The sequence below is a fragment of the Artemia sp. Qi Xiang Cuo genome, chromosome 1 (assembly GCF_049724085.1).
Source record: "Artemia sp. Qi Xiang Cuo chromosome 1, ASM4972408v1, whole genome shotgun sequence".
NCBI lineage: Eukaryota > Metazoa > Arthropoda > Branchiopoda > Anostraca > Artemiidae > Artemia > Artemia sp. Qi Xiang Cuo.
In genome coordinates this window covers 78,168,693-78,183,948 of record NC_142794.1, presented here as the reverse complement: position 1 = coordinate 78,183,948, position 15,256 = coordinate 78,168,693, and the positions used below count along the sequence as shown (strand labels likewise).

The following is a 15,256-nucleotide window of genomic DNA, read 5'->3' as shown; positions in this document are numbered from 1 at the left end:
ATACAACTACCAAAAATCAGTATCAATAAATAAATGAAACCCAAAAAATAGAAATTAAAATAATTCAAACTCAAAACGAGCAGAAATTAATCTGAGTAGGGTTTTAAACCCTACTATGCTTTCTAAAAGCCAGAATATAATTTTTACTTTGCTGAAAAAAACTAAAAGAATTTACTGAAAAAATGTGCATTGCCAGTTAAACATGCATATGCTGATATTTATTCATTAAAATCTTAATTTATTTTTGATTTCTTAAAGTTACAAAAGTGAAAACATTTAAAATAATTTTTTTAACTTATTTCCAAAAAGTTTTTATTATTAATTTAAACCTATGTAACGGTTTTCTTTCTTGAATATCCTTTAAATGAAAATGTTTTTCTCCTTAAACAGTTTTTTGACGTGTTGCTGAACTTTCGGTTATTAAAGATTGTGTTCGTTAGTCACTAAATACTCAAAGCAACAGATGGGCACTAATAAAATTCTTGTTTCTGATGAGGTTCTTTATGCAAATTTGGAAATCCGTACAAAGAGGGAGTTCTTATAATTTCTCATACCTAACATCAATAATGCCAGTTATCTGAAAACATGTTAGATTACTAAATATTTAACTTAAGACACGTTTATATTTTACAAATTAATAGAATTCAAGTTCACAGCTTAAACATATTTTAAACTTCAATGAAAGTTGATGTTTAACAAACAAATAAGCTAAGACAAGCCGACTGATTTTCCAATCCAACCTCTTATATGACAAAATAATATTTCTGTAGATTGGCTTTCATTAACCCCCTATTCCAGAAGGCACAAAGTTTAAACTACCTTAATATCTTCTCGTTTAGTCCATAAAGCTTCCTATTTTTTCGTTGATTTGAAAGTAAAAATTCCATGTGTCAAGTTTATAATCATAATTAAGAATAACAACCTAACAAAATCGCTGGATAAACTTAATGACTAGATATATGAATGAATACTCTATGTACATAATTACGACATAATTGCTACATAATTACTCTATAAATAAATACAAGCTTATAAAACTTAATTTCACATTGATTTGCTTACAAAAATACAATAAAAGGGAAAATTAGAATTTCGAAAATGAAATAACACTATTGACACCAAAAATTTTGTTCTATCAGCTCTTAAACATATTGGTTTCCATTAGCTAAAAACCTCCGTTTAAAAATAAATAATGCCAGATACGAGGGGAAAAGAAGGTCATATTTGTAAGTCATCACGTAGAAGGGTGCTTCTTGGAAAAAGCTCAAAAGAAGGTTCAGCTAAAGTTAAAGGTTCTCAAAAGCCCTTTTAAGTGAAAATTCTTATCAAGCAATCAAATTTTTGTTAATACTCCTTCACCGTTTATCAGGTGATACATATTATGTTAAAAAAGGAACTTTTCACTTTGGCAAGCGAATTTTTTTAGGTTTCATTGCTGATTTTTTAGTAAATTCGGTGAATGATTTGCAGACTGGGTAAAAGGAAAACTACTGGAAATTTTCACATATATCTTTTGTTTCTTATGAATTAAGGATTATTCATAAGAAAATTATCTTTTGTTTCTTATGAGGAAGAGATCACTGTCGAAAACGACATTCAGCATTTAAATAAAAAAAATACTGAAATTTATGCACTGTTTTTTTGCACTATTTATGCAAACTTGCATCAAAATACCCAAACAAGTTGAGCTTCACTGAACTCCAGAGAAGTCAGAATTTAATATATTTATTTTTGAATTTTTTATATTTCTGTTTTGTTGTTTAGGGATTCTTATTTTCTTTCTTATTACTTAAAAGGACCATTGGGATTAATAAAGTTGTCTACTAAGAGAAGTCTGGAAGAAACGACCTGAAGGATTTAGATATACGGCTGGTTCTTACATCCAAGAAGTTGTCTTTTCGTATATTAAATTTCATGATTCAGAAGAAAGATAAGGTAGTGAAGAAAGGAATATGTGTTTTGCAGTTTTTAATATATACGGGTATAACAACTGCGAATGGAGACAGCAAATAAGTTTTCCGCTTCTCTGTTCAGCATTGAACTAAGGACCTGTTTATTATCCGGGCCAGATTATAGACTTACTCGTGGATGAAATTAATATTAATTCTTGGACAAAAATTAGAAATATTTTCCTATCCAAGAAATGTCAAGTTTTATTTTAAATCAAAAGATTTTAGAAGTTGAACAGTGCTCAAATTTCAGACACAAAATTGACAACCAGAGTAAAGATTCAAGAAAGAATTTATTAAATTGGAAAATACGGAAGGTGGCATTACCTTTTGTGTTGGTACATGCCTTTTGAATCGAACTTGATACCATTTGAATATCTTACTTCTGTGTCATAAGTTTAACGTTCAAAACAAGGGAAAACACACATTATTAACAAATCTTAGCATTTTATGGACAGGATAACTGTGATTTGGCTTGGGCATAAGTTTTGTTTCGAAATTAAAAATTCCCAAGTAAATAATGGCATAAAACACTAAAGTCAATCAATAAAATATAGCGAACCAGTATGAAGAAACAATGGGACTGAACTTCAAAGAAAGACATTATTCTAGCATCTTTTTTATATAACCCTAACTTAACCACTACTTGTTTTTTCTATGAAACATTTCTGCACTGTACACAGTAAGGTCCTTGTAAAATATCCGACCACCACACAAGAACTTTGATTTGTGTGATCAGAGAAAAACCGTTTTCTCTGTTACATTTGGAGATAATTGGATTTGTCTCAGTGACATGAACCACAATGCAAGTACATATTTTAATCAAACGTTTAATATATAGAGTTGGTACATTGGTTAAGTTAGCTTAGGTATTTAATATAATGCGTTCTGATTGGTCTGCTTTCCATAATTCTCTGTTGCAGTTTCCATAATTTTGTTACTAAAGTATTGTATTTTCATCATATTTTAGTCTATTTCATTATGATTAACCTACCTTCACTTCTTTGGTGGGGTCAGGCTATTAAAAAAGTACCCACAGTAACTATATTTTCACTCTAACACCTAAAGAGCGCATCTAATATTTTCCAAATTCCAAAATAACGAAACTAAACCTTTTGCTAAACTGGATTTTTAAGGCAATGCAAGGTTAATAACACTTTGATCTGCCTTGCCCTGCTTAGAAGAGCTTTGCAAATGGTTTATGGCGGTCACATCAGAAACATAACAGTATCAGATACAACTTGGGGCTTTGACAGGGCTGGCGTCATCGATGAAACAATATTACATGATTTTTGCAATGTAAACAAAACTGAAAACCATTTTATCTCATTCAAATTCAATGAGTCACTGAGAAACCACAAGTCTTTTCAGCTGGTCATATATAACAATAGGAATACGATATTGTTAGAATTAATAAATTATCATTCTTTCCATGGGAAGTAATTGCTTATTGTGAAGACGCAAAAAAGGTTTCGGTGAGGTCACGTCTTTCAAAGATGGTTCAAATTCAGTTCTTGGATTGGAAATCTCAAAGCATACTTTAAGTATTTTTTTCACATTCCACATTTAATATACCAATCTTTTGTCACTCCCAACCTGATAAGGATAATGACTAACACAAACTGGAGTATGTTGAAACAATACGAGACGAGTTGAAACAATAAACAACAAGACGAGTTGAAACAATACAACTTATGTTCAGTATCGCAGCATTAGACATACAGCATTTAGTACAGCAACAATTACTGTTCCTTGGAATATACAATCTGATCCAGACCCTGAAAAAGATTTAAATAGATGTTAACAAATTTTGCAGCACAAAAACTTTGATTTCCTAAATAAATGACTAACATCTTTTTTCAGCCAATGCCTATAGAAATGAAGATTAAAAGTTTCAATACTATAAACTTTGTCCTTGAAATCACCGTATATAATACAATCGTATAGCCTTTGAGATGCAGTCTCCCTTCTTTTCTTTTTGGTCTTTTCTTTTTGTGAAAACAAATACGAGACTAACAAAAATTATTTCAAGGGAATGTGAAATTCTGGATAGGGTCTAAATAAAAAAAAGTGAAAAGAAAAGAGAACGGTTAATTGAAAAAAATATGAATTTAATGCAAATAAAATCAAAAGAAACTTGAAATATCGGGGAAATGCTCGTTTGGGCCCAAAAAGCTCAATTTCTTCTTCCACACGCCTGGCCTATCATTACAGAATAAGAGGATTAGAACTTCTCATTAGCCTACAGTCCTACCATTTCTAGCAGTGACGAAATAAGATAAATCTACGAAAACTTTTATTTTGCAACAAGTTAAGCTAAACTTTACAGTTTTTGTACTATATTAATACGGGTGAGTTTTTGGCAGTGTGATTGGAATTGTTCGTGACAACTGTCCTGTGGTTGCTATTTAGTTTTTTACAAAGTTCACACAATTGCAGTCAGGCTGGTATCAAATTGGTAAAGGCATTACTAAAAAACAAATCTGTCGAAAAGAAAGATGCTGAATTCCGATGAAAAACACTTTTGTATGTGGTGCCTGAGTACCAAAATGTGGGCCATAAAAACAAGTAACTCAGGGCTCTTAAGTCTAAAATAGAGCTCTTTTCCGTCTGTTTTTAACAAGAATCGGTATCAGAACAAACAAATTTTAGCTAGTTGAGCTCTTCAGTTGCTTATTGTTTGATGACTTCAGAAAGTTACATGCTCAATTTTTTTTCATCTTAACTGCATAGTCAATGACATTTCCATTTGTCGCGCATTTAGTCTTCATTGCACTCCCAGGGTAGCTACAAGTAAGGAATTTAACCTCTCCACACCCCTACCTTTCAGACTAAAATGTAGTAGATTTAGTCTTACGCCCAAATATGAATTGTGATTTAATATCTAATGTCTACTATAAAAACTTCTTAAAGCAATCTATTGTGCATAGTAATGGTATCCATAATAACTGTTTCCCCATATTTCCCTCTTCAAGGAACACGAAGATGGAAAAACGGACGAATAAAAACAGAGTTTATTATCTATTTTCCTGTTCCCGTTCCCAGGTGGGTATTAACTACTTTACTGCGACAGAAGAGAAGACATAACAAGATAAAAACAGATTTGCAAAATGATACAATCGTGGAGCATGCATAAGTTTCTTAAATATCCTACTGTAAAGCAAAGGAGTTTCTTCTTTTTTTGAGGGAAGGTGACAAAAATAAGACATTGCTAATTTATTTACTTTTTTCTTGGAAAAAAGAGAAAGCGGTGTAGTCGTTTAATAAAACACTATTTTCTATATTAAGGTAAGGTGTATATGGCATTGAACTTGGCAATCCCTACCGGTGGTTCTATAGTGTTTAAAATAAATAGAATAAACAGTAAAATAGAAGGGGATAAAAATCATTGAATTTATTCGAAAGGCTAATTTGTTTACTCAGAAATTCTTTGCAACAGGTAAACACGGTTCAATTTCTTTGTGACCCTGCAACCAAATTTGATTAAGCAAGTTTCGAATTATTTCAAAGATTCCAAAATTTCCCCTTTGTAAATAACTTACAAATTTACGAATTTTCCAATGGTTCCTCTTATTTACATATACTGTAAACTCTCGATTATGTGTGGAATCGGGAGCATTGTAACACTGAACTATTGAGTTCTGTGGATAATCCTAAGTAGGCTGACCATCAACAAATAAAGTCTTCTAACATTTTTCACTTTAATTAAGTTATTTTAACAACTATTAAAGTATCTTTATCTTCATGTTTATATTTTTTACTTTGTCTTCTCACGAATCACAAAATCAGGTAATTCTGACTAAATTAGACCACAGAGAACTTAGTATTGCAATTGCGTATATACATAACATATGACAAACAAGATAAAAAAATAACATAATTAAATAGCCGAGAAGATGATGGTAATTTCAGCCAGTGGACAGATCACAAAGATCACACAGATCACAGACAAAAAAAACACTTATATTTAGAAGAAGAAAAGAATAAAAACTAATCTTTTGAAGTAAACTCGAACACAGCAAAGGAAACACTATGTAAAAAAAAGCCAGAATAAATGAAATACCATTCACGAGCTAGACTCGGCAAGAATTCTCTGCTTAGCGATCGACTTAGCTTGCTTATTGACCCCATTTTCATTACAAATGCGGTCACATGATCTTAATTTAGACTGAGGAAAATAATATTTGAATCGTTTTAATATTAAATTGTTGTAATATTAAGTAATTAATATTAAAGTATTTTATTTCTTAAAATATGACGGCTCCTTGAAGTTAAAGGGATAGTCAAGAGGTATCCTGATTTAGACACCGTGACTAAAATTTAAGCAAAAAAACATGCTTTCTTTCTTCTTCATTCTTGACATTCTGTTATTCTAATACTATTCTTAGGGAGGGGGCAAAACTTTTTTACGAGTCAAAACTGAGGAAAGCCTTGCTTTACCTCCTTTCCAGAAACTTCTACCGTTTCCCGGCACCATTCATATATATTTTTGAGCCTTCAAGCTTTTCAAACTGCTTTCCCATAACATGCGCTACTAGTAAAATGATATATAATCGGTCAATAAAAATTAATCCACCAATCAGGAAAAAGTTTAATTTGGTAGTAAAATTTCTTGAATAAGCGTGATAGACCTACTTAGCCAATTTGGATTAAGCGTTTGGCTCATCATTTGCAGGGGCGAATCTCCAGCATGTTTATTGGGGGAAAGGGGGCAAGAGGGGTCCATATCCAGATAGTCAAAGGGCATGGGATGTGTAATATTTTTTTCTCCACATTATTGGGGGGGGGGGGGCAAGTGCCCCCTCTTGTCACCCCCCAAACGACGCACCTGATCTTTTGATTAGCGGTTAACCCATTAAATGACGTCCCAGCTTAAGAATCGTAAAAATTACATATACATGCTAGGATACTTTTGTTGTATCCATTGTCCAAGTCATATTATACTATTCTATTTCAATTGCTATAAAAATGGTTTGAATAAACTTAAGAAAAAGGATATGACTAAAGTTCCTCAGAAACAGAGGTGGTTTCAGGAGAGGGATAGAGGGGACACTTGTACCGGCAGCAGAAATTTTTTGGGTGCAAAATTTCAAATAAACAATCTAAAGGTTATAATCATTTTTAAAATTTTTGATTTTTTTTTATTAAAATAAAGTATAGGTTGCAGTTAATAAATGAATATAATTAGTAAATTATTAATTAATTTATAAAATAAAAAAAACTAAATAGTAAAAATTTAAATATTTACATTAGAAATTAATAATAACTAAATAATTTAACTACTTAATTAAAAAATATATTAGTCAGTCAACTAATTAAAAAATATAATTAATTTTCAATGAATTTTTTTTCACAACTTGGCCTGACAATTTTGTGGGAGACAGGGAAGGTTAGGCTAAACAAGATGTTGTCCTGGGCGCAAAAAAGGCCAGAACCGCCACTGCTTAGAAAAGAATCTCAGTCATGAAATCCTGACCTCTAATTTAAAACAGTTTCAGCAAAGCCAAAACACGCTACTTCCAAATGGAGATTTGACTCAGAAGAAAATGAACTGGTACGACAAGGACAAATTCTCAGGAGGTCTTCTAATTTCCTTTGGGAGACCGCTTTGAGGTTTCAGAGTTTAATTTCCCTTATTGCTTCGTGATTAAATCACAGAGGAATAAACAAGGAGAAAAAGAAAAGACAATTTAATCTTTTATGCTACAAGTAAAGTGAAGAAAATTAGAGTCAAAAGTGTCATTAATGTATTGCAGGCCTGGCAAAGGGGATGGGGAACTAATAATAAATTGGAGAAGAAAAATAAAACATAATTTCTAGACTGGAAACCTTATATTTGTGTTATAATTAGAGCTATGGAATTAACAAATTGAAATGCATTCGTAAAAAGGATAAACATTCCTGTTATTGAAAACTCAAACTTATTATAAATAAATACTACTTTTATTTTTAACGTGACAAATATTGGCCATAGCAAGTACATGCCTTCATTAAGAATATGACAACTTTCAAGAGAAGTACACAGTTTTTGATTAATATTAAAGAGCCGATAGTAAACCTTTCATCTAGATAAAATTGTCATAGCATGTTTGGTATATTTTGTTTAGATTTCAGTCCTGAAATAAATTTGATTTTTGTAATGTTTATTCTTCGTACCTGTCTATCAATTTTGAATTTTTAAAAATCCCATATGAAACCCTTTTTGATTTTCTTTAATTTTTAAAAGACACAGTTTTTAATTTTTCTAAAATTACGCTATGTGCTAGCAACAAATTCTACAAGGAAAAAATCAATCATTAGAATTTAATTTAAAGATATTTTGATGATAATAATTTAATGATTTTAGCCCCAATCTCAGGATTAGTTATATCATTACCAACGCATTGGTGTTGACATAGTACAGAGATTGCTTCTTCCATGTATTGTCGTCTTTTAATATGTAGTCTCATTTGAATTTGTAGTTTCTAGTCTCATCATTCGGAATGAATTGTCGTTTTATATTCAGAATGGATGGTCCTATAAACTTGAACTATGTCTTGTTCAATTTCATTTGGTAACAAGGGTTTATCAGAAGGTAAAGATATTTGCCTGCAAGGGGAATATAATAAAGGCAGCCATAGGGGTAAAGTTAACCAAACCATGTAAAAGACCAGTATGGAATAATGGCTTCAGGGGCCTATTTTAATAAAAAGTTGGACAGACATATTATACCTGAGTACTTTTCAATTAGCTGGTACCCACGCGATATATTGCATAGGGAAGATGATAAAGGAAACTAGTCAAACGGGTATCTGTCAATAAAGAAATGGATCGCAAACCGTGATTTGTCATTGAGTTTACAATATTTAAACTATTGTTTTTTGGGGTTTAGGGGGGGGAAAGGTTAGGTTAGGTTACGTATTTAATATATGCTATGCTTTACACCCCACCCCCTAATATGCAAATATATAGCCCAAATTTGTTTCTAAACTATTATATTTTCATCATATTTTGTTTTATTTCTTTAGCATTAACCAAACATGATTTCTCGCGTGGGTACCAGCTAATTGAAAAGTACCTATACCTGTTTTAAATTAGAGTTCTGTAGGGATTTTTAACCTGTTTGAAAATAGTTCTGAAAATTAAGCCCTTTGTTTCAAACTGAACTCCCCAAAACACAGCTTTTCCCCCTTTTTGTCTCATTTATTTCGTTACTTATATTTTTTCCCAACAAAATCTTTCAAGCCTAAAGTAAAAAATCTTTGTCTAGAGAAAGACCTATATAAAAATAAAAATCCCAAGATATATTATGGAATAGCTTATCAAACAGTTCGTGGCAACGAACTGTAAGTAAGGAACGATCCGGCTCAATAGTACTCTAAAAAATGGAATTTTGATTCTGATAGATACATCAAAAGAATCAGATTTTAATGCTGATTTCAAATATATCAGTCTTCATCAAGTTTAATTTTACTCATCAAAAGTTACGCGCCTGAGAAAATTTGGCCGATTTTCGTAAAAAGGGGTGAAGACCCCCTAAAAGTTATAGAACCTTAATGAAAATCATACCATCATATTCAGCGTATCAGAGAAACCTACTGTAGAGGTTTCAAGCTCCTATCTACAAAAATGTGGAATTTTCCAACTTTTGCCAGAAGAAAGATCACGGATACGTGTTTTTTTTCCATGGGTTATCGTGTCGACCCAGGGGTCCTAGAATATCTTAAGAGGGCTCATTGGAACGGAAATTAATAGTTCTAGTGCCCTTTTTAAGTGACCGAAAAATGGAGGGTAACTTGGCCCCCTCCTAGGCTAATTTTTTCTCAAAGTTACCCAACTAGAATTTTAAGATAGTCATTTTGTTCAGCATAGTTAAGAATTTAATAAATATGTCATTTAGGATTACCTAATTCCCCAGAGTTCCCAGGGGAAGGGCTACAAGTTATGAACTTTGCTCATTGCTTACATATTGTATTGGTTATTGGGAAGTATACAGACATTTTCAGGAAGGATTTTTTTCTAGTGGGGGAGGGTTGGAGAAGGCGGTTACTCGGGAGAATCTTTCCGTGGAGGATGTTTCTTTGGGGTAAGGGAAATTTCTATGAAGGGGGCACCGGATTTCCAAGCATTATTTAAAAAACGATTAGAAATTAAATTAAAAAAAAACACGTTTTTTCAACTGAAAGTAAGAAGCAACATTAGAACTTAAAACGAACTTATATTATTACGTGTATGAGGGGGTTCTCCCCCAATTCAATACCTCGCTCTTTAAGCTACAGTTTTTTTTAGTGCTTTCAAAAGAGCTATCTATTCCAATTAAACAGCCTTTGTGATTCATGGGTTTGTGAATTAATTTTTTTTTAACTTTTAACGTAAAGAGCGTGGTATTGACTAAGGGGAGAACCCCCTCATATACGTAATAACATATACTTAATAAAAAAACAAAAAACAAGCGATACGGCTCAATAGTAATCGAAACTTTTATAAACGGAATTTTGATGTTAATAAATGTATAAAAAGAATGGGCTTAGAATGCTGATTCTAAATATATAAATTTTATTAAGTTTAGTATTACTCATCAAAGGCTACGAGCCTGAGAAAATTTACCTGATTTTTAAAGAGGGGGAAATCATCCCCTACAAGTGAAAGAATTTTAGTGAAAATCACACCGTCAGATTCAGCGTATCAGAAAACCCTGTTACATAGGTTTCAAGCTCATATCTGCAAAAATCTGCAACTTTTATTTTTTGCCAGAAGAAAAATATACGAATATAGAAGTTCCTTACGTAAGTTAATTTGTAAATTACTTCAGAACCAAATTTAGAGACAGCCATTCAGCAAAAAAAAGTTAAAATTCTTATGCAAATTTTGTTTACTTATTCAATGACGGTGACCCAAAATAAAAGCTGCATTAACTAAAAAACGATCAGAAATTAAATAATTTTTTTTTAAACTGAAAGTAAGGAGTGACATTAAAACTTAAAACGAATTGAAATTATTCCGTATATGAAAGGGACTGACCCCTCCTCAACGCCTCACTCTTTTCGCTAAATTTTGACTCTGTCTCACAACTTTATTTTTTAAAACAATAAAAATCCTTCCCAAAAACATATTTTCTATCTTGAAATCAACTAGCCTACGCTAAACAAAATGGCTATCTCAAAATTTTGATTGAATGTCTTTGGGTGAATGATGGACGTGGGGAGATAGTTGCCCTCCAATCACTTAATCTTATCTTAAAAAGGGCACTAGCCACTCCAATTTCCAATCGAGTGAGCCCTTTTCGAAGTTTTTACGACAACTCCTTCGATACGAAGTGCCCGGGTATGAAAAAAAAACATTCTGCCCACATCGTTCTTTACTTAGGCAGCGCTAGCGCGCTGCCTATGATACCGAATCAAGCAAGACAACAGACTGAATTGAATGGTATGTTTATTTTTTAGCTACCTCATCCAGTGTTGCCACTTGACCGTTACCCAAAGCGGTGCCGGTCGATGACAAAAGCGGTGTTTTTGCGGTATCCCTTCTTCCGAAACATGGTATAATTTATGGTATATTTTCATACCCGTAATGCAAACACGTCATCACTAGTTTCAACAAAAACTCACTTTTCAAAAGCAATTCATTCCTCGCTACTTTTCTAGCAAATAGATACTATTCTTTGTTATTTTTTTTAAGTGGTGGATTTTTCATTGAACTTTGAACAAGAAAGGTAGAATAAAATGAAAAGAGACATCCCCCAGATACCCACCCCATATAAAAAAAGGATCAATAGTCCCCAATGATAAATTCATATCTTTTTCCCACTTTCTGGCACCCTCGCCCGTTCTTCATCACTAATAGCTCGTCCAGACCATCCGTTCTTTAGAAAATTGGAAGCAGGATAATCTACTCTTTCCTGTTTTAAACTAGATTAAAGGTTTATTTATCAATATTCGTTTCATTTTCGGCGCTTTCTCCAGAAATACCGTGTATACTGTTGCTTTTGTACCAATTTTCTATTTTTGGATACACTGATATACCGGCCTTGAAAACGAAAAAAAGAGAAAAATATGCCAGTCTACACTTCCGGTCTTCCGCCACTATTTTTTTAAGAAAGTAGACAGTTTGACGCACTCCAAAAGACGAGAATGCTAGATTGAAAAGTTTTTACTGGCTCAGCAAATGTGCAAAACGACCAGATGCTCATTTTTTCTCTTTTTAATTTTAATTTTAGACGCTTTGCGCTACAGAAGCAGTTTTTACACAACTTACTTTCTTGAGATATATTTAAAAAAAATTAATGTAAAGAATAATAAAATTTGTATTGATGCTTTTCTAAAATTTTCAACTTTTAGAGAGAGCATATAATTTACTTTCTTTAAAAAATCCTCAACATGATTCGGTTTTGATTTTTCAGCATATTTTTATTCCTTCCCTCGCCCCAAAGAAAAGAAGGTAGTGAAACCCTTGTCTACATAAGTGCCCAAGACATAATTGTCTGAAACTTTATTTCTTGAACCCTCCCCTTTCTTTACCGAAGCTTGACCCCATCACCGGACAAACCCTAGTTAAAATGACTGATCGAAATCAAATGTTGAAGGTATCTGGAGACATGAAAACTAGGCTTGAAAAGATTGCATCTAGCTTCATGTGCACTTACGGGGTTTGTGGTTACCTTAAGGTCATTTTTGATACCAACGCTCAGCCGACACTAAGACTTGCAAAATCATTTTTTAGGTATCGAATGGCCTTCAGAAAACATTCTTGCAATTTATTTCCCATCATTCCTGATCGATTACGTTTTTTAATGAATGAAGCTAACTAAAGAGAAGCTTGATACAGTCAAGGCCGTATCCTGGGGGGGGGGGCACAGAGTTTCTTGCAGTTTTTTTTGCAGTATCTTGGAGCTTTTATGGGCGAAATAATGCATAATAACCCTAAGATGTCGCATTGTCTGAAAAAAGAGATGGAAAAATAGAAAACGAAATGGCTAGCAAAAGAGCGTTGCTATGATCACGACTAGATTTTAATGATTTTAATGACAATTATCATATTAAAGATAATAAAATGATAAAAGAAATCATTCAAATAGGCAGACAAAGGTCACTTGGTATCAGACAGGGTGGTAATGCTCGTCAAGACCTACATTGGCTGCACTATACAAAACATTTTGATTCACAGCAGTGCACGTTTAACAAGTCTCAGTTCTAGCCCCCCTTGTCATGGCTTGACCTACCTTTTTGCTGACGGTTCAGACCACGTTCCGCTTTTAATGTCAACGAAAGAGTTAGGAAATGAATCTGCTGACGTTTTATTGAACTAAGATAACTTTGCCGACGTTTTACTGAACTAAGATAACTTTGCCGACGTTTGCTTGAACTCCGCTGATTTTGTAAAGTCAGTGTTGACTTCCTCTAAAAAAAAAAAGAAAAAAAAGGCGCTCAGCAATGAAATTTGATATTGGCAATGAAAAAAGTATTCTATCAATTTTGAAACGTTTGGAAACATTACTGCTCCAGTTCCAGATTTTTGTGTAAGGATATGGCACCAATACACCACTATGGCAGAGTTGTCCAAGTTTTCAAGATTAAAACCTTCAGATAAAGTTACTCTCGATATGAACTGCCATTCCTGGTTCATCTCGGCCTTATTCTATATGCCAGAGGTATATTACTAAAAGAATTACTGATGACTAGGAACTCTTAGCTCGTAACTAGAGGGGTCAGAAAATAGAGGAAGTCATTTATCTTTTCAGAGAAGCGAAACGATCTAGAATTGGTTTGATATTCTCTCATGAAGGATCTTTTAATAAAACAAAAGTCCCAATACATGGGCACCCATAAGGGGGAGGGAGGGGGCAGGGGGAGGGGGCGCGATGTTGCCTTATTTTTATATTTGTGTTCTGAGATTTCTATTATATAGCATTAAAAGTGCCAATTAGACGAGGTTTGCCCCCCCCCCCTCCTGGGATTCAGCTAATGGGCGCCCATGTCCCAATACAACGTGTGAATATTCCACAACTCGAGAATACGCCTTGTCGAGTTTTCAAATGAAAGCCAATAGGTGGGAGCCAAAGCATTGAATATGTGTTGTTCCACCTGAGTGAAGACTCAGATATATTTATTCTTATATGTGTCTTGTCATTTTGCACTGTCTTAAAAGTGATTGCAAAAATTTTTGCATAAATCTTCCAGACTTTTTTACAATTATGACTTGCAACCAGGGCATATTAATGACAGCTAAATTTCACAACTGTAACAACTGTAAACCGAGAAAGTCATTTATCTTTTCAGAGAAGCGAAAACGATCCAGAATTGGTTTGATCTTCTCATGTGAAGAATCTATAATAGCAAAAGTCCCAATAGAACATGTATTGGTTTTAATACAACAGACCTCTTGACTAAGTAATTTATTCCCATTGGTGGTACAATCTCAAATCTAGTTTTTTATGAGAACGCCCGTCTTCTTAACATAGTCCATCCCTCCTACCAAGTGACTGAAAATAACAGATACTGATCAATGATTACACTCTAGCAGAGCAATTAAATCTACCAGTAAATCCGTTATGACATTGCAGAAACTGACACAAATAGAGTTGTTTGGCAAAAGACTGATCTATTGTCTAGTCAATATCCACTGAGAAAAGGTTAGTTTTTAGGTTGACAAGAAGCTTTTCATGAAAATGAAAAGCCAGAGCCTGTTGAGAAATTTTCGCTGCTTTTATTCTAATCAGACTAGCATGGCTCAGCGAACTCGGTCATGGCACATGTTATATGACCTTCAGCAAGTTGTCTGTGACCGAATAGGGCATATCCTGTTCAACAAGAAATGAGACAAGCCTTGCTTCAATAGTGGTCTCCTTTTCGTTTTTGGAAAGGTGATGAATAAGTGGCAGGGTCTGAGACGACGAAGCAATCCATGTATTTTCATTAACCGCTGACAATAAAGGTTACAGATGGGCTGCCCAATGCAACCATGAAACAGCTTAGGCTACAAGTGAGAATGAGCGGTTTATAACCTGCTTCCTGTAAACAACAACTCTACAACTTTATATTCACATTTGATTTGAATGAATGATATACAATAAGAAATCAGGTAAAAATTAAAAATAGATAACTTTCTAAATTTTGGAATGCATGTTCTACAGGAAATGAATGTTAACCTATATTTGAATGCAGTATTAAGTTCTTAATGAAATAAAATTTTTATTTCTTAACCATTGTTCTGAATCCTGAATTTCACAAAGAAATGTTCACACATTTATTTTACTGTATACTGTTCAGTCTATTGGGTAGTAAAATTGGAAAGGTAATGCCCAAAAGAAGCAAGATAGGATAGCCTAGGAC

The 15,256-nt window shown here is 33.3% G+C and overlaps 1 protein-coding gene across 2 annotated transcripts in view; it reads right to left on the bottom strand.

The window, feature by feature from the left end:
• Window positions 1-236: 236 nt before the first annotated feature.
• Window positions 237-15,256, bottom strand: part of LOC148956749 (cell adhesion molecule 2-like) — a 241,206-nt gene continuing 226,186 nt past the window's right edge. For both annotated transcript variants that reach the window (XM_089087196.1, XM_089087205.1), the window contains exon 7: window positions 237-3,727. In XM_089087196.1, the coding sequence (XP_088943322.1) occupies window positions 3,562-3,727 (166 nt within the window). In that variant the 3' untranslated portion in view covers window positions 237-3,561. The remainder of the gene's footprint in view (window positions 3,728-15,256) is intronic.